The sequence below is a fragment of the Heliangelus exortis genome, chromosome 1 (genome assembly GCF_036169615.1).
Source record: "Heliangelus exortis chromosome 1, bHelExo1.hap1, whole genome shotgun sequence".
Classification (NCBI taxonomy): Eukaryota; Metazoa; Chordata; class Aves; order Apodiformes; family Trochilidae; genus Heliangelus; species Heliangelus exortis.
The window spans coordinates 145,602,546-145,621,686 of record NC_092422.1 but is presented as its reverse complement, the minus strand read 5'-3'; the positions used below and the strand labels follow the sequence as shown (position 1 = coordinate 145,621,686).

Here is a 19,141-nt window from a genome sequence, read left to right as displayed (position 1 = left end):
ACATTGGGGATTTAATAGCTGTACAGAAGAGAAGAAAGTTTTTACCTTGTTAATACTTGGATTGCCTTTGAAACATTAAATATTCTTTCTCTCCCTTTTCACCCTCTTCTCTTCAACATGTATTTTCTACTTTACAGGGGAAAAAAAAAACCTCAAACAATTGCTAGAGAAGGGAGAGATGAATACTAGGTAGAAATTGCTGAATCTTTGCCCAGAAACATTCTGCAATTCTAGGAAGATTTTCAGGTGTGTCACAGTTTTAGTCTGGGACCAACTGTGAGCGGAATGATTTCCTATGGAAACTGAAAGGCACGGCTCTTCTGAAAGAATGCAGGTATAAATGTACACTTAGATCCTAGGCTGATTCTTCAAGGGTTTTATCCTGGAAGGCCAAATATCAGAATATTCTGCTCTCATTCTTAATGACAGGAAAACTGCCACCTTGAAAGTTTAGAGAACGCATAACTTTTCTATTTTACTCCAGTACAGTTGATTCACACATAAATTTGAATCAAAACCAAAACCAACCAACCAGAAACACTCCTACTGCAACTATGGATTAAAGTGCTTGGTGAGGATGAGCAAACCAGATGGATACTCAGCATTTTTATGGCACTGGGATATGATCTCAGTGAGAAGAAATGCTGCCCAGGGTGGTGTGTGTTACTGCCAGCGCCTGACCTGCAGCTGGAGGTGTGCTGCTCAGCAGCAGAGCCTGGAAGAGGGAAGAAGGAGACTCCAATGCCTCAACTCTCTTGGCTGGTGTGAAATGTGACAGGGGTGCGTGGGGTTATTTACTGCACAATGCCAGCTGAAAGCCAAATGAGTGGTTAATGATCACAAAACCTTTTGAAAATATAGAATGTAGTTTACTCCCCAAAGCAGCACTTTGGGGTGGGAGATGATCTTCTGTTTGTTTTTTTGGGTTTTTTTTTTAATTTTGTGAACTAGAAGGATAATGGGGAGAAGGTTGCTTACAGAGGCATTGACTGCTGCAGAGCCTGTTCAGTAGCACCAGAAGGATCCCTCTCTGCATGTGCATTCTGTTCTCGAATACAACCATACTTGGTGAAGGAATTTGTCCTTAAAGAACTGTCTGCCTAAGTGCTCTTCTGGAATAGCTCTTGTGGAATAATGCAGTTTTCAAAAGCAGTGCCAGCTGGTTCCTCTATATAGTTAAGGCCGTGGGCACGCGGAATTAGACATTGGGTACTTCGACAAATCATTTGATGTCTCAAATGGGGACCCTGTGAGCATTCCTGTGGTGTGCTGATAGTTTAGCTGTGGGTTTTGTTGGTTGGTTTCCTGGCTTGGCTAGCACTGACAGACACGTGCGCAGGTGTCCTCCTGCATCTGGAGGGTGGGGAAGTTTTCAGTAGCACCTTGAAACCTTCTCAGATGATGCTCCCACCCTTTCTGCCATTTCAACCCCCCTGCCCAGCCGGGCAGTGATCCCAAGGAGCAGCCAGGAAATCCTTCTGCTGACAGAAGTATTCCAGCATCTCCTTTACATGCAGTCCTGTACTGAGTGTGCTACCAGAGCCGTCCCAGAACAGGGGATTGCTTTCCATGTAACTGTCTCCAAGAAGACTGCAGAAGTGTTCATATCCTAAAAATCACATTTCCCATCCTTCTAAAATGGCAGATTAAGTCATGTGTATGACTCAGCCTCATTTTCTTGTCCTGTGACTTCAGGCAAGTCATTTCTCTTCCAGCTTTTGGAAACAGATGCCCTCTGGCAGGTTTTGGCCATCCAGTCCTAAAAATGCCATGTGCCCCGCTTAGGAATATGTGCGGATGGCACCCCGGAAAAAGAAGGCTGAGCTGAGTGAACTTCAAACCTACGCCACCCAGTATTTTTTTGGGGTTTTGTGGCTTTTTTTTTTTTTTTTTTTCTTTTTAATTCCGCCTGCCTTTGCCAGCTGTAAGAGGAGGGTAACACCACCCTGCCTACCGATGGCAAGTATAGCAGTTGGTAAATTTTAGAAGATAAAAGCGACTGAAGAAGACAATGAGTCAACCGTGTTCTAGCGCGGGGGCGGGGTGGTGGGAAGAGAAAGAGAGGCGGGAAGGGAGCAGCCGCCATTCCTGTCAGGAGCCCGCTCGGAGCCCCCCGGGGAGCAGCGGGAATCGCAGCGCCGCGTTTTGGCGGGAGGGCCCCTCCGCCTCCACCCCAACCCCTGCGCCGGGTCCGTCCCCTCAGGAGGCAGCGGGAGGCCGGGCTGGCGCTGCTGCAGCCAGGGAGGGCTTGGGCAGTGCGGTTCCCGCCCCCACAAGCACAGAGGCATTGGGGTTCTGAGGTGGTCGTGGGAGAGCTGTGTTTTAATGATTGTTGTAATTTTGACGGGGAATGCGGGGTGCTCCACGGTGGGAGGTAGATTCTGCGGTGCCTCACTCTTTGGGAAGAGAAACGGGTCCCTTGAAAAGGCAGCTGGCGAAGAAACGCCAAATAAATCCGTGTGTTGATAGACATGATTAATCGTTTATTTTACTCTGAGCCAACAGATGTGGAACTCCACCCCTCAGGGCAGATCAGATCTCCCCCTAACCTGGGACCTAAACCTCTGCTCGGGTCAGGTCAGCTGCCCCCTTCCTTCAAAACCCACTCATTAAACCCAAAGCCAAGGCCAGGGAGGGGCCAGGTGCTGTCACACCGACAATCTCCATTTGTTGAAAGAAGCACAGCACACAGGCTTTGTACACCCATCCTAAGGAGCAGCTCCACAGGGCACTAACAGCAGGGCTGGGGCTCCTGAGGTGACACAACTGCGTTTTGTGTTTCTTCACAAAGGTCCTAATTTCTTCCAGGATTCGCTGTGTTATCTCAGTCTATTCAACCTTTTATCTGGTTCACTGCAGGCAGCAGAAGCTGAAATCCTCTGGGCCTTCGGTGAGCCAACACACCAGCAGCAAGGAGGATTCTCCACTAAGCAGGAGGATTTTGTTCATCCCTGAAGTTTTTGCTTGGGTGTGGTATAATGTCTTCATTTTCCTTTCTAGCCTGCAGGATACCATAGGTCTGGGTCTGCCTTATTTTTCTGCTGTGAGATACCAGTTGCCTAAGGATGAGGAGTAGGAGAATGATCCCATGACCTGTTTAGTTGTGCCTGGAGTGCCAGATTATGTGCCTTTCAGGAGGATATTTTTAATGGAGAAGGGGATTGTAATACCATTGTAATGCCTTCTTACATTACTTGTTTTCCTTCTTTCAGTATTTGAACCTGAGAGGTTTTTTTTAATCTCATCAAATACTTTTTTAATTAATAGTTTACTGTAGTTATTTTTTTGGATTGACGTAAAACATGATGAGAAGGCATGATTTCTCATTCCACAGTTGTCAGGGTTCTGAAACAGAAACGAAATATATCCTGACACTAATAGAAACAACAGATTTAATAGGCATATTTCCATTAAATACTAACAGAAGGGATTCCTATCATGTTTTCACTCTAACAACAAGTAATATCATTATAAAATTATAATATTTTATTCCTCGCTTTTCCCAGCCCCTGCATAGACAAGATTATTGCAAGCAGACCTTAAGTATCCATTTAGATGCTGACAAAAGCCACTTGCAGATACTTAATCTAAATTGTCCTTTCCTCTGTTACATGCAGCCCATCTTGCAGTTTCATCATAAACCTGTCTTACATTTCATGTATTTTATTAACATAGATGAGCAAGAAACATACATACACATCTGGATGAGGTAGTTTACAAAACTTCTGATCAGCCACATCTAGAACAGTGAAGACAAGCTCACCATTCAGACAGAAGCAACCTATCCATTTACAAAACCACAAAAGTGATACAGATAGTTTCAAGGTCATATTTTTAAGGAACTTACTTTGTATTAATTTTTCTTGCATTTACAAAATTTAAGGAGGTCATATTTTGCTTTTTATTTAAAACCATGATACAGGTAAGTACCTGTTCTGACTTGAGGCCTTGTTTATAGGAAGTCATATAAAGAGTGGAGTGAAGCTGTAGTGGAGTACAGATATGACAAGTTAACCATGAAAACCCATTAAATACACTTGCTGTGCATATTTTTCCATAATAAAAGCCTCAGAATTTTATTATCCTTCTTTTACTCTGTTCATGCAAGCACACTTCTTACAGGCTTTATTTGCATGTCTTCAACATTTATTAAGTATTCTGAACTCGAGCAAGACTAAGGAGTCTGCTCAGTAGCAGTTTTTTATGGGCTTTATGTCACATAAAGATAGGGAAGTGAGATGTTGCATAACATTTCTCCTACCCATCCTGTCTGTAATTCTGCTGACTTTTGTTATAAAAATACAGACTGCCTTTAACTTTCTTACCAGCATAAATTAATGATAAATAATTTAAAATGTTCCAAACTCACAGTCTAACCCAACATACCCACATGGGAATGAGATCTCTTCATAATATCTGATAAGCCTGGCCTAGCCAAACTGGTTCATCAGAGAGTAATGTAGTAGATTTTCTCCTTACAGTCTGGTAAGTCAGGTAATGAAGAGCTGGAAAAATAATGGGCATTTAAATCTGTATGTGATGGCACACTGAGAAGGTTCTGTAGATCAAGGACTTCTTAAAAGACTTGTTTCTCTTTTACTGTCATTTACTCACTTATTGCCACCCCCATGTTTGCATTTCCATGTAGTGATCAATACTTTATTGCTGGCTCTTTCACAATGAAGGCCATGGAGGATCAAGTAGTCCAAGAAGAACCAGGATACCAGGATGATGAGGTAAATTTATGGTTCATTAGAAAATCAGTGCAGCAACTGTTGTTTGAGGACGTTCTGCCAGTATTATGAAATCCAAAGAGAGACAGGAGGTCTCCAGAGACCATCAGGGAGTTCAATGCTTTTAAAATTTTGTTCCAGTCTGATGCCAAGAAAATCTCATTCTCCTAATCCCTCTACAGCCTTGCTCTTTAAGTGCTCACCAAGAACCTTTCAAAAGCTGCTGTGCACAGTTTTTAATGGGATTATAATTTCTTTGTATTTTTGACTTCTACATTAAAAACAAGGGGACTATCAGCTAATTTTATGTTTTGAAGGAATGGTTATCATCCTGAAAATTCAGAGGAACTGTGGTAGAAAAAAATCAAGATGATTGTCATCATAACACAAGTTTTATTAGCACAGCAAAGGATTGATTGCCTGTGAAAATACTGTTTTAAAAGGTGATAAGAAATGTGTAGGCCATCACGGCTCACTATGGCTTTGCTTATTTGTCCAACAAATGTTGGGCAGTCCAACAAGTTATATATTATTAGGGAAAAATAATTTAAATGTTTACAAATTCGAAACAGACACATAATGAGATAATGTAATTACAAGAAAAAACAAATAATTTTTTTATTCTATTTTTTTTTTTAGGAATCCCTTTTTCAGGATATTGACCTGCTACAGAAGCATGGAATTGTAAGTATTAGCAATGACTTTACTGCACAGATTTGCCCACATAAGACTATTTTAAGGTAATTTCTCCAAAAGCATATACACGTTAACAAAAATCACTGAATTTCCTTCTTGCAATAAATTCTAAATCAGCCATGTGAAGACAAATTTTGCCTTTGGTGATAAAACAGGTTTTCAGACAATCTAATTTCCATCACATTTCTATATGAAGTGGCAAGATATTCAAAGTACTTATCACCCAGTACTCTTGAAAACCAACAACTTGCTAATTTATTTGAAAACTGTGTGATAGATTACTTCCTTTTTCTGCCAGTCTTTGTAATTACTCCTGCATTTTTGGTGCCTGTGAAACTACACTGTGACAATTGTTACTATACTATTTCCAGCATACTGGTGAAGGGAGAAGAGTGGGAGTGAGGAAAATATTAGTAGCCAGAGAAATAGGTGGTTCGTTTTCTTCATCAAATATAAGTTCCTAGAATTGTTATCTTATCATAATTATTATAGCATAATAATAATTATTATTATATAATTATTATTATATAATAATATTATTATATAATGATTATTATTATATAATGATTATTATTATATAATTATATTATTATTATTATTATTATTATTATTATTATTATTATTATTATTATTATTATTATTGTTATTGTTATTGTTATTGTTATTATTATTATTATTACATGTTTATGTGGGAGACTGGTTTATGGATCAGAACCCTGTTAGGTCCAGTGTTACAGAAACAGAATAAAAAGTTGGGTTTGCCTGAAATAATGTAAGATTTAACTCTGATACAAATTACTATAGATGGATACAGATGAGGAGGATACAGTCACAATGAAACAAAGTCAGCACTATAGTTATGGGGTGTAATTGCTGTCAACCTTTTTTTCCTTGCAATTCATTAAAGGTTTTAAAGACAGTTCTGAAGAAGCATATGAGGTTGGAAGCTCTAACTATGGAGCAACATAGGAAAAATACAGTCTTGTGTTAAAAATGTAATGAGTTGACCAAAGAGGCTGACCTTATGAGCTGGAAGGGAGGTGTGCCAGCCTGTCAATATTAAAATGAGGCATTGTATGCAGAGAATGATACTAAGGTGTGAAAGATCTTGAAAATAAAAAATAATTACTTAGGTTGTTCTTCTGGCTTAATAAGGCTTTCTTGCTCCTTTTCTTTCTTTTTTTTTTTTTTTTTTTCCTTCCAAGTGGTTATTACCACATCCCAAGAGAACTTTTTGTTCTTGGCTGTGCCAGTTAAAATTTTTCTGTGAACATATGATGACCCATATCTGTTAAGTTAATTTACTACAAAAAAAAAAAAAATTTTGTGGGGTTAAAATTTTTTCGTAGGAGTAGAGAGAGAAATATTTACTAGATATGACAGTGTGGCCACATAGGGAGTCAGATTAGCACAACCTAACATGTGGTTTGATGTTCAAAAGCGTTTGGTAGGAGTTAAGGTGCTGTGACCCCCACACTTCGCTGAACGTTCCTGCCTCTAGAGCATTCTATTCCTTCTTCTGGCACATCTGCTTTTGCAGTCACCCTGAGAACTGGATTTGTGAATCAATTAGCCCAAAATTTACCACAACAAAAAATACGTGGCTTACATTTTTAATTTGTAAATTCTCAGTCTGCTCCCTTTTCCACCTCAGAGGCACACAGCAGGGGCAAGGGCTGCAACACAGTCGTGTCCCCCAGGGACACCAGTACTGGGGCAGTTCTGTTTAATATTATCAACAATTTGGATGAGGGCACTGAGTTTGCAAGGCATTAAATTGAGTGGGAGTTTTGATCTGCTTGAGGGTAGGAAGGTACTCCGGAGAGACCTGGACAGGTTAGATGCATGGGCTGAGATCAACAAAATCAAAATCTGGACAGGTTAGATGGGCTGAGACCAAAAAAAAACAAGTGCTGGGTCCTGCCCTTTGGTCGCAATAATCCCAAGCAACATTACAGGCTTGGGAAAGCAGCCCAGTGGAGGAGGATCTGGGAGTACTTGTGGAGGGCCCTCTTGGCCCTCTGGGCACACTGCTGGCTCACATTCAGCCATCCATCCACCAGTCTACAGCCTTCTCCAGCAGGATTAGGGAAGTGATCGTGCCCCTGTACTAGACCCTGGTGAGGCCACAGCTTGAGTATTCTGTTCAGTTCTGGGCAGCACAGAAAGACACTGAGGTCCTGGAGTGTGTCCAGAGAAGAGCTATGAGGCTGGTGGGGAGTTTGGAGAGTATGTCGTACAAGGAGCAACTGAGGAAACTGGGGTTACTTAGTCTGAAGAAAAGAAGGCTCAGGGGAGATCTTATTGCTCTCTACAACTACCTAAAGGGAGGTTGCAGGGAGGTCAGTGTTGGTCTCTTCTCCCAAGTAAATAGCAATAGGATGAGAGGAAATGATGAGAGAGTTTAAGCTGTGCCAAGGGAGGTTTAGGTTGGATATTAGGAAAAATTTCTTCACTGAAAGAGTGGTGAGGCATTGGAATGGGCTGCCCAGGGAGGTGGTGGAATGGGCTGCTCAGAGTTGCCATCCCTGGAGGTGTTCAAGAAGCATTTAGATGTGGAGCTTCAGGATATGGTTTAGTGGTTGTGGTAGTGGGATTATGGTTGGACTCAAGGATCTTGAAGGTCTTTTCCAACCATAATGAATATATGATTCTATAAAGCAGAGGATCAGGACAAGCAACTGGTATAAGGGGCAGTCATGTTGGTATGTAAAGCCAATAGTACTGCTGAACACTTCATAGTATTCATAGGATCATAGAATTGTTTAGGTTAGAAAAGACCTTTAAAATCATCAGCTCTGCCACATCCACCACTAAGCCAATTATGTCCGTAAGTAACACATCTACGCAGCTTTTAAATACTGGGTGCTGACATCACCACTTCCCTGGGTAGGCTCTGTCAGTGACTCACAACCCTTTTGGGGGAGTGTTTTTTTCCTAATATCCAATCTAAACCTCACCTGGCACAACTTGAGGCCATTTCCTCTTGTCCTATCCTTTTTTACTTGGGAGAAGAGATCAGCTCCCACCTCGCTACAGCCTCCTTTCAGGCAGCTGTGGAGAGTGATAAGGTCTCCCCTCAGCCTCCTTTTCTCCAGGCCAAACAGCTTCCATTCCCTCAGCTGCTATTCCTAAAACTTGTGCTGTATACCCTTCACCAGCTTTGTTGTCCTTTCCTGGACATGCTCCAGGACCTCAATGTCCTTGTTTAACTACTGAACAGGAATGTCTAAGGAGGTTTATATTCTCAGACCTTGGTTGGTACCTAAGTTGTAGGTGAAAGGTTTATCTGTGAGGGAAAGAACACGAACTTCTATAACCAAGTCTACTACACAAAGACTTGTAATGCAGAACAGCCTTAAGGGTGATGTGACTAGAAACAGAGGCACAGAAGGGATGCAGAGCAGTGGGTAATACTTGAAAAGTTTTGGACTTGAAAATGAAGACCTTTGCAGCAGTAGTCTGTTGTCTTAATAGAAAGTCAGAATAAAACAGCTCATCCATTTTATAGTGCTGGTTATTATATTCTTTTGGGTGGAAGAGTAATTTTTTTTTTTACTGATTTTACCTCATCCACCTCTACTAATGTAATAATAAAACACCACATCACAATATGCGAAATAAGCTTCCCAGTGAACATGACTAATTTCTAACACAGATCACCTCCATTCTTATGTCCTATCTGCCCACACACTCTCAATAAATAGATGATACATTCAGTTCATAGGTTTTTTTCAAGGAAAAAATTTGGCTGGAAATGGTAAATTGGAATATTATCCCAAACCTTTCCCATGGTATGTTTTCTTGTGAGTAATCTGTTGCTTGCCTTTAAGTTTTTTGTGATGTCAGGTTCATAACAGAGGATTGAGTGAGATGAGGAAAAATCTGTCAGTAGGGCACTGACTGAAGCCATCCTGTACTTAATTAATTAAAAGCTGCTAAATTCATTCAAGCCTAATGCATCAGTCAGATCTTGGGGACAAGTTTGTTTTAAATTAGACATAGTGTGAACCTGAAGAAACAGCACAGCACTTAGCCTCTGATGATCTTCATGAGTCAGCTCCCAGTTATCCATGATGAGATTATCTGGTTTACAGATAATCTGTGCTAAGGGATGAAGGACAGATTGAGTGTTACAGAGTTTTGTAGGTTTGGCTCCATGCTATCTGAAATAATCTGTACTATTTCCTTACCACCAGCCTGGATCTCAAAAGACTGGTGCTGAACAGGGATAAATCAATATAATTGCACCCAACATCCCCCTCTCTCAAAAACACCAGGATGTCTCTGCACTGTGATCCCTCACACCACTGTTACTCAAACTTTTCTGTTGCTGGTGTCATAATGAAGAGTACTGTAAATCTCGTTCTTTCTTGGATAAAACACACATACATATGAGCATATAATAAGATATATTTCAAATAATTACTTCGCATTCTAGTTGTTAACTCTCACAAATACTCATGGAAGTGAACTTTCTTCATAGAATGTAGCAGATATTAAAAAACTGAAGTCAGTTGGGATCTGCACAATCAAAGGAATCCAGATGACCACAAGACGGGCACTGTGCAATGTAAAAGGGCTTTCAGAGGCCAAAGTGGACAAGATTAAAGAAGCTGCAAACAAGCTTATTGTAAGCCAGTCCCTTTCCTGATGGTTTAAACTTATGATGGCCTCTCCAAAATGCTGTGCAACATTTCTCTCAATAGATTCTTTCACCACATACTTTTGAAAATTACTCTGCTTGTTACTTTAAAGGAAAAGTACTTGATACTCTACAACAACTAGAGAAATTTTGTGGTACTTTTTCTACCCAACCTATGTAAATGAAGTTGAGTGGAGAGAGATATTGCACTTTATGGGATATTGCACTTTACCCTCAGGTTAAAGCTTAGGTAAACCTCTCATGTTCTCTTTGGTCTTCCTTAGGAACCAGGCTTCTTGACTGCCTTTGAGTACAGTGAAAAGCGGAAGATGGTATTTCATATTACTACTGGCAGCCAGGAATTTGAGTAAGCTGATCTCTACCTAAATCCTTCCTTAGTCCAAATTGTTCCAGTATTTTTATTTATTGTCTTTACTGAGACACAGAAATTCAAAGGAACACATATTCAGCTAGGACATGTAGGTTGTCTTGCATTTGGAGCTAGTGCTGGCTCAAATGCTGCCTGCATCAGTGAGCAACAAAACCAACTCATTTTCTGGGGGGAAACTGGACTTTGTGCAGTCATTCTAAATAAACAGTTTCTATCTAGAAAACTTGAACATATCAGCATTTTTTTCATCTAGTCAAAACAACCTGCTGTCTCACATGAAAATTGTAAGTCTTCAAGACCCTCCTTGAGATATTTTTATGGATTATCTTTTCAAAGATATTTTCGCTTTTCTTTCCAGTATTAATTCCTACAGTTCGTTCTCTTGCACACAAAAATGAACATTGAGACAGAGAGGATTCTTTATGAATCAGTGATCATTTGGTGCTCTGCACTTAGTGAATCCCCAAAGTGAGGGGACTTTGGGGCAGAAACAGTTTTTCTTAAAGTATCAAAATTTATCTTTTTTTACTTTCCTCTGGGGATTTTGCAGGTTTAACTATATCATAATTCTCTCCCTTTCTCCAGTAAACTTCTGGGTGGTGGGATTGAAAGCATGGCAATCACTGAGGCATTTGGAGGTAAGAAAACCACATTAAATGAGTATTACTGAACAATGAATTGCAACTTAATTCAGATATAAAATGAAGCGGGATTGCTTCTAACAAACTTACCATGTTGTACTCATAAAGCTGAGTACTTGCATGAGTGTAGGAAGAAAAAAATAACTTCCTTATTGTTTTCCCATTTTTGCTCTTCATTTGCTTGCAGACTAAGTTTCAGCTGAGTAACCATGAGGCATGCTGATTCCATACAACACAGCATTATTAATACTAACGTGTTGCATAGGATTTTCCTGACGCAGTCTCTGTTCCTTTCCAGACACAAAACTGCCACAAAAGATACTTTATTTACGCACTCTGATGATACATTGCATTTCATATAAGATTTGGAAATAAAAATTAAGCAACTATTACAGTAAATTTTATCAGTTTGGGGTTAACACTGTGGTAAAAATGAGAGTAGGTAAACCCCAGTGTTCTTTAGAAAAGGTAAACTGCAGACTGACGTGGTTTGATATAATGAGATTAATAAACTGAAAAGCTTCTGCTTGGCCTTTTTACTGAAAATGCAACTCTGCTGGGACAGTGAAATCAACAATTTGTTTCCCTCCTCTCAAATAACATTTTGGCACAAGTACCATGTGCTCTTTGACTTCTACACAGAAAAGAAAAAAATTCTTAGCAATCTAGCATGATCAAATGAAAGCATTGCTGATTTTGTTTTTCATGTAATACACTTCTGCTTCACAGAATATGATTTGTAAATTGGGATTAAATTATTTTAAAAGGAGGAGATAGAGGTGAATTTTGTAAGTAAGAGTGTTTCTGACTTCAATAACTCCTGAACCTGCCAAACTCAGAAAAATAAATCCTCATGCTTTTTCTTAATTTTTTTTTCTTGTTTATTTAACAGAGTTTCGGACAGGCAAAACCCAGCTGTCACACACCCTATGTGGTAGGTGCTCTGCCTTAAAACAGGGGGCCGATTCTTCTCAGTGAAACCATTCTTTACAACTATATCAATTAAACACATAGAGACAAGTCAGAATCGTTTAGCTCTAGAAATACAATGAAACAGACCTGGTGACTTCTGCCTCCATTAATTGTCTTTGAGTAGCGAACTCATGTAAATTATTATTTTTTAATATTGCTCACATCAATTTAAGTTTTGCCTCAAGGAGAGACAAGATATTAGACTAAGAAACCAGTGAAATACTCCATATTAGACTAAGAAACCAGTGAAATACTCCATATTAGACTAAGAAACCAGTGAAATACTCCATCTAGAAAAGCAGAGCACACATGCAGGCTACAGGTGGGCAGTTTAGAGATGGACAGGAGCGCTGCCCAGAAAAGGGCAAAGGCAAGATTCTTTCTCAGAAACTCTTTTAATTTCCTGGTTTCAAGAGGTTCTGCTGAATATGACATTCTGAAAGGGCACTGAGAGGAAACTACTGGCTGACAGCATCCGGATAAACAAAGACTTTGGCAGTCACCGTCTTCAGGCAGTGCCAAATACAGCATGACTGATTTCCCAGTGATATCTCTCATTGTGTAAATAGTAGTAAATAATAACTGTTGTAACTATTAATGCTGCTGAAATACAGTTACCAGACACCGGATAAGCAAGCATTTCCTTAACTGACCCCCTATATTATAAAGGGAATTATGGCACCTTCTGGAAAAATACGGCCTTTCCCATTTCGTACGGCCCAGTGGTCAGCAGAGTCAGACTCTCTTGCATGATTACAGCTGAAGGAATTGAGTATTTTAGCTTATTCACTTCAGAGAGACTAAACGTGCAATCAGTAACTATTCACATGGTTAGAAAAGAAAAATTAATATCCAAAGGATTTTCAATCATATGAGTTACAGCAGGGAAAAAACCCTACTAAATCAATGCCGTTTGTTCAGGCAGAGGATTAAGTTGGATGCATTGTGTGTGAGAACTTTTAAATAATATCCTTTTCTATTTTCAACAGAAAACATACAGATTTAGTAGTGGTATTGAGTAAAATATAATTGTGACACCATTCCTTAAATCTCATCCCCAATCAAGAAAAGTGACTCGAGTTTCTTCTCAAGCTGGCAGTAAGACTTGAGATACTCATGATTTTCCCAAAACTGGTGATTCTTTGTGATATGGATAAGCTGTCATATTTTATTAAAAATAAGAAAGGGAGTAAGAAAATATTTTTCCTGCTTTTTCATTTTGATCTTCTATGATTCACTATAGTCACAGCTCAGCTTCCAGGACCAAATGGCTACACAGGTGGAAAGATTATCTTCATCGATACTGAAAACACTTTGTATCTTTTGGACTGTTGAAAGCTACAGCTACAATGAGCTGAAAAGACGATTCCTTTTGTTATAAGCAAGGAGGAGCCTCCAGGTAGCTTCTTACACGTAAAACATTATGACTGACACAGAAAGTCTGGAGAGCACAGTATGTAGTGGGCCACAAGGCTGTGACTTTTTTCTGTCACTTAATGTAATCCAGCCTGGAAAAATTAGAGTGAGGATACAGATTTTATTTTAACTGGGTTTTTTGAGATCTAATATGCCTTCTTCATAATGATACATGTGATAGAAGCTTTTCTATTTACTTCAAGAGAAATTCATCTAAGTACTAAACACTATTTTAAACACTGTATCTGTGGTAGACTGTGTATAAATAGGTTTTGCTCACAGCTAGATTCCTAGAACACAGAAACCCATATGTCAAACTTCCCACCTCAGACTCTCAACACAAAACAATTACCATCATGAGCCCTCAACTATCTTTAGGGCATGTGGGACTGTGTGAAAATAAGAAGTCAGTGTTCTGTAGGATCAAAATAAATACTCTTCTTTGGTTTTCCGTAGTTCTATTTTGGAATGGAGTTATATTCTTCTCAGAAAATGGCACGTACAAAGATAAATCCTTAACCTTGAGCAATGTCAGCCGGCCGGACCGTCTTCGTGACATCGCCGATCGCTTCAATGTTGACCACGATGCTGTGCTTGACAACGTGCTGTATGCACGTGCATATACTAGTAAGGCCATTACTGCAACTCCCATGGTATCTGTGTTTTTTTCTCTAAGGTTCCCATTTTAGTAGTTCTCAGTTTATTAACTGAGCCTGTGCACCGAGGATCATGACAAATGTTTTGTCTCTAACAGAAGTTGTTACAGGTTTGCTTCACTTTTCTGTTTCTGACGCTCTACCTCAAGTGGAAGTATCCCAGCTCAGCTGAAATACATAAAGCTTTGCACTTTGCCACAAAACTAAGCAAACCCTGCCATGTATATGAGTGGCAACATAGCATATTAATAAGAGAAGCACCAGTTAATGTAACCATGATTGCCTGAATGTAAGCTAATTCTACAAATGCTGTGGAGAAATTCTCTATGATGCTATGAACAGAACTTTACAGTGACTGCTCCAGCACACTTGGTCACAAAACATTGCATTCAAGGAAATTCTAAACAGGACTTCTGAGAGTACAATGTGAATATGAATAATATGATTAATACATTTTTTGTGTATCATTTAATTCAACACTAAATTTGAAAGTTTATATTGCTTTTAATTTCTTAACAACAACAAAAAAGTTGTCTTCATGCTGAGCTTTGTTGTGAAGATTTTCACAAAGAAGTTTTGATAGCCTGGCAAGTGGAAACCAAAACCAGCAGAAACACAGGCACTGCTGGTTACTGTAGATGTAGGTTGCTATTGGGCACTGGATTTAAAACTGTGGGCAGTGAAAATATAAACAGTGTAGGCACCTAAAGTGGAATTTAAAAACTCAGGGTTTTGTTGCTTCAGAGCCCTTTCTGGTCCTAATTTCACTTGGCAACTGTACTTCCCACCAGGTGAACATCAGATGGAACTGCTTGACTATGTAGCAGCCAAGTTCCATGAGGAAGCTGGTATCTTCAAACTATTGGTATAAGACTGATTTGTTTGTTGGTTTTTTTTTGTATGCAGAACAGGTTTTCCTATTTTTTCATTGTATTTACTTATCTAGCATGTTTACAATGCAGATCATTGACTCCATAATGGCACTTTTCCGTGTGGATTTCAGTGGTCGTGGAGAGTTGGCTGAGCGACAACAGAAACTCGCTCAGATGCTGTCAAGGCTCCAAAAAATATCAGAAGGTAAGAAAAACATTGCAAAATTTGGAAAACATGGACTGGAGTTACTGAAACAGTAGCTGTTGGTAGCACAGTGACCCACTAGTCCAAGTGTTTTGGCAATTAGGCACTGGCCCAGGAATCTTTCCTCACTTTACACTTCTGTCTGTTACCAGAAAGATCAAACTGATAATATATAATTGCAGGATGACTTCGGAACTATTCAACATTTAGAGTTTTCCTAGAAATGCTTTGAAGAGAGGTCCTGAATGAGAGAATAGGTTGTAGAACTGGACAAATATCCAGGAAGAGAAATTGTCTTCCCCAAATTTTGACAGTTGAAGTACACAAGAAACATGAAGAACAGAAAAAAAGGATGAAGGCACAGAGAGAGAGAAAAAAAGCTGGGCCCATTGCCAAGTTCCCAGTATTTTGCAATGCTCTGAGGGACGATGATAGGATGAAGAGGGTCCCCCCTCTTTGGAATGTCTCAGAAATGTTGAGGAATGAGTCAATGTGATTTTTTTCATGTAGTTAAAAAAAAAAAAAATACAAAGGGAGGGAGAGGGGCTGAAGGCAGGGAGCCAACAGAGATGGGAATTCATAAAGACTTGCTCAGTGGAATTCTGAAAAGTCCTTGGTTTTGGCATAAGTATTACAGCTGAAGCCCCACAGTAGCTAATTTAGGCTGTGTCCTGATTAACTCAAGCCATCAGACATAGAGAATTGCTTCTCTTTCATTTGAAAATTGAAGTGCTTCAGCAGTAACCTTGCTTTTACCACGGATGGGAGAATATTTTGGAATACTAATTGGATATAATCCACCTTCTTTACACTGTTTTCTATTATAGAATATAATGTGGCTGTGTTTGTGACCAATCAGATGACTGCTGATCCAGGAGCCACTATGACGTAAGAAACCTTTTTGCATTACATACATAGCAGAGATGAGAACTGAGAGAGTACAGAGCAACAAGAGGCCAGGAAATAAACGTTTAAATTAGTCATCGGTCCCTGTAGTATGATGAATCATTCATAGATGACACCTATAGGTTTCTCTCAGTTTTTGTAATGTTGTAATGAAGTTGTCTCTCGTTTTGTAATGAGCCTGGCATGATTGGCTTCTGTCACTGAATGAAGAGAACAAACTGTAAAGAGCGTTGAAAAAGCACCCCATTTTCTTTTGGAGCAGCTCATGAATGAAGTTTTAGGTGTGTACTTCCTGAGCCTCTTGAATTTAATGAGAGGAAAATTGAGCATTTGTACATCCTACCTTGAGGCAAGTGTGTTAAAGTCCTTTTTATTATACATTTACCTATTTCTTATTCATTACTGAATTCAATGTGCCTTGTCTTGACAGTTAAGGACAATTATTAACCTATGGAATTTGTGCAGTGAATCATGACAATTTTCTTGCTAATTTAGCTTTCAGGCAGACCCAAAAAAGCCCATTGGGGGCCACATCCTTGCTCATGCTTCAACTACCAGGATTAGCTTGAGGAAAGGGAGAGGGGAGCTGCGTATTGCAAAGATTTATGACAGGTAAATAACCTTTCCTTCGCAGGAAGGAAGCTGGGTGACAGCTTATGAGCAATAAGGTGGCAGTTCATGGTACTGAAAGTTAACAGCTTGACAACCAGCTCCATAGCTTAACTAATCGTGTTTCTGATTGTTGAGAGAAAATCTGAAAGGACAAACTAATTAACAGATTTACATGTCTTGAATATTGCATACATTAAATTACATGCTCTTTCATCATAAATCCTACTAGGTGCTCATCTCTTAAAGGAGACACTCAAATGGCTTGGTGAGACTTGTGGTTCCATGGCAGGAAGATCACAGAGCTGTTAAATTACTAAGTTTTGCTTGCACAATAAATAATATCACTTCACTTGGTAACCTGTGGCTGACATGAGTCATTAAAAATTGCACTAGTGGAACTGGGTGGTGAGACCAGTGCTTCTGATCAGGAACTGAGAAGTTAAAAGAGACTTTGCACAGAGAGAACCTTTTCTTCTCCTGCATCTTCTTGATCCCCCTCCCATGTTTGTCATCTTCCAAGTAGTGAAGTTTATATATTTTTTATCTTGGTAATATTGATCACATCTTACAGTTGGCACATAGATGTAAGGATGTGGAAGTTGCTTACACTTACGGGTTGCTTACACTTACAAAATTTTGGGGACTGTTTCACAACTGCATTTAACATGAGGAACCATGTAAGTTTGGGTTGTTTTTTTTTCCACAGCCCTGAGATGCCTGAAAATGAAGCCACATTTGCAATAACTGCTGGAGGGATTGGGGATGCCAAAGAATAGCTAGAAAACCAACATAACTACAGCTGAAAACCACCTGGGCAGTTGGGATGAAGATTTGTGCAAGGCAGCCAGCTGCCTGGCTGCATTTGTATCTGTTGGGAACCACAAGAGATATTTTGGGAGAACACTGGGATGAATTCTGTATGGTTCAGTTTTATTGATCTTAATAGAATAGTTAATTTAGGGCCTCCATTTTTCAATTAAACTTTCAGGAGGCAAAGATTTAAGAAATAAGCTTGTGAGCTATTAAAAGAATCCTTTTCCTGTTTTTTTGTGAAAGCCAAAGATGTCCTTTCACACGAGATGGATGCATTCTTAGTTTCTTTTAAAGAGAGTGTCTATGTGATAGAACTTAACAGTGCAAAGTGGAAATGAACTGGAATAAGCTCAGTTATAAAATTGATAAAAATAGGTAGAAAATGAGGAGAAAGGAGCAACAGCCCAAGAACCTGATGGAATCTCAGGTACTATCAAAGGAATAAGAGTTCCTTTAAATACGTGGTTTTAGGCATTTTTGTCTTAACTAGATAATTTTTTATAGTTTTATTTAGCATTTCCTGTGGCTTTTTGGAGAGAATGCTATAAAACTTTTATTATTAAAGTTAAAAATAAAAATTATGAATCGAACTGCATGCTGCTGATATTCGAGTGCTTTGAATAAAAACCCTGCTCTCAATAGTCTCACTGGTCTTTTATCAAAGAAATAAAACTGGATGTGACCTGACATTTTAAAGCCTCCTGTCTAGTTCTCTAAAGAAACAAGCTTTATATAATTGCTTTGTCACTTTCATAGTATAAGTATCAATGTTAACGATTATTAAATTATATTACTATTATTTAAAAATATTATTTAAAAGTATTATTTAAAAGTAGAAGGAAAAAAAATAGTGTCTAGAGAAGGGGGAGAGGCTGACACTTGTACTCAGAGAGAAAGGCACTTAGGACTCAGCTTGCCCCCAGGCCAGCCAGCACAGGCATGGCACAGGCAGGGGGGAGGTGGAGTGGTGAAAGAAGAAGCTTGGAGCAAAGAGAGAAATGAGGGATCAGGGGACAAAATAACAGTTCAGTTGGTATTATCTCCAATGCTCATAGGACTGCTAGTTTTAAAAAATGCTCAACAATTTTTGTATTAGATGCTTTGGAGGAAGGCCCTTTTTTTGTTCTGCTATAAAAATGCTTCATTTGAATGGCTCTAATTTGGGTGTCTGGTTAGAGAGCATGTCATGCTGGTAGAAGAATGTTTTAATTTTGATTAACTAAGGCATGTAAGATAACATGAAGTAAAAATGCAGCCATGACCAGAAATTGACCCAAGACAAGCTTGACGCTGTAGCCAGGTCTGACCTTGTAACACAGCCTTCTGCCTTCCCGGAGAGATTTCCTAACATAGCTTTGATATTTTGCTTAGATAGAACACTGTTTTTCACAGTAGAGAAGCCTAGAGACAAAGGCAGGGAACTTGGCTGACCTTAGAGTGTCAGGAATGGATCAGCCCTTGTCATTTAATGTAGCAGCTAATATTTGCATGTGTCGTGCTTTCAAACACCAAGCATCTGTATAGAGTGGCCATGCACCTGAGTGTCAATGAGACCTTACAGTGTCACTTGACTCCCTACCACC

The 19,141-nt window shown here is 39.4% G+C and overlaps 1 protein-coding gene across 3 annotated transcripts; it reads left to right on the top strand.

The window, feature by feature from the left end:
- Positions 1–1,592: 1,592 nt before the first annotated feature.
- DMC1 (DNA meiotic recombinase 1) lies at positions 1,593–18,144 on the top strand. 3 transcript variants are annotated; one of them, XM_071730910.1, is made up of 15 exons: positions 1,593–1,699; positions 2,864–2,968; positions 4,649–4,736; positions 5,373–5,417; positions 9,916–10,062; positions 10,359–10,441; positions 11,051–11,103; positions 11,999–12,040; positions 13,322–13,394; positions 14,030–14,121; positions 14,942–15,015; positions 15,113–15,227; positions 16,055–16,115; positions 16,629–16,745; positions 17,452–18,144. In XM_071730910.1, exons 3-15 carry the CDS (start codon positions 4,680–4,682, stop codon positions 17,519–17,521), a joined length of 1,029 nt encoding a protein of 342 aa, XP_071587011.1. In that variant the 5' UTR covers positions 1,593–1,699; positions 2,864–2,968; positions 4,649–4,679; the 3' UTR covers positions 17,522–18,144. The 3 variants fall into 3 exon arrangements, with proteins under 3 accessions (XP_071587011.1, XP_071586994.1, XP_071587001.1); XM_071730893.1 differs by lacking the exon at positions 1,593–1,699 and adding an exon at positions 2,075–2,757 and having other exon boundaries at positions 2,860–2,968; XM_071730900.1 differs by lacking the exon at positions 1,593–1,699 and adding an exon at positions 2,076–2,189 and having other exon boundaries at positions 2,860–2,968.
- Positions 18,145–19,141: the final 997 nt, after the last annotated feature.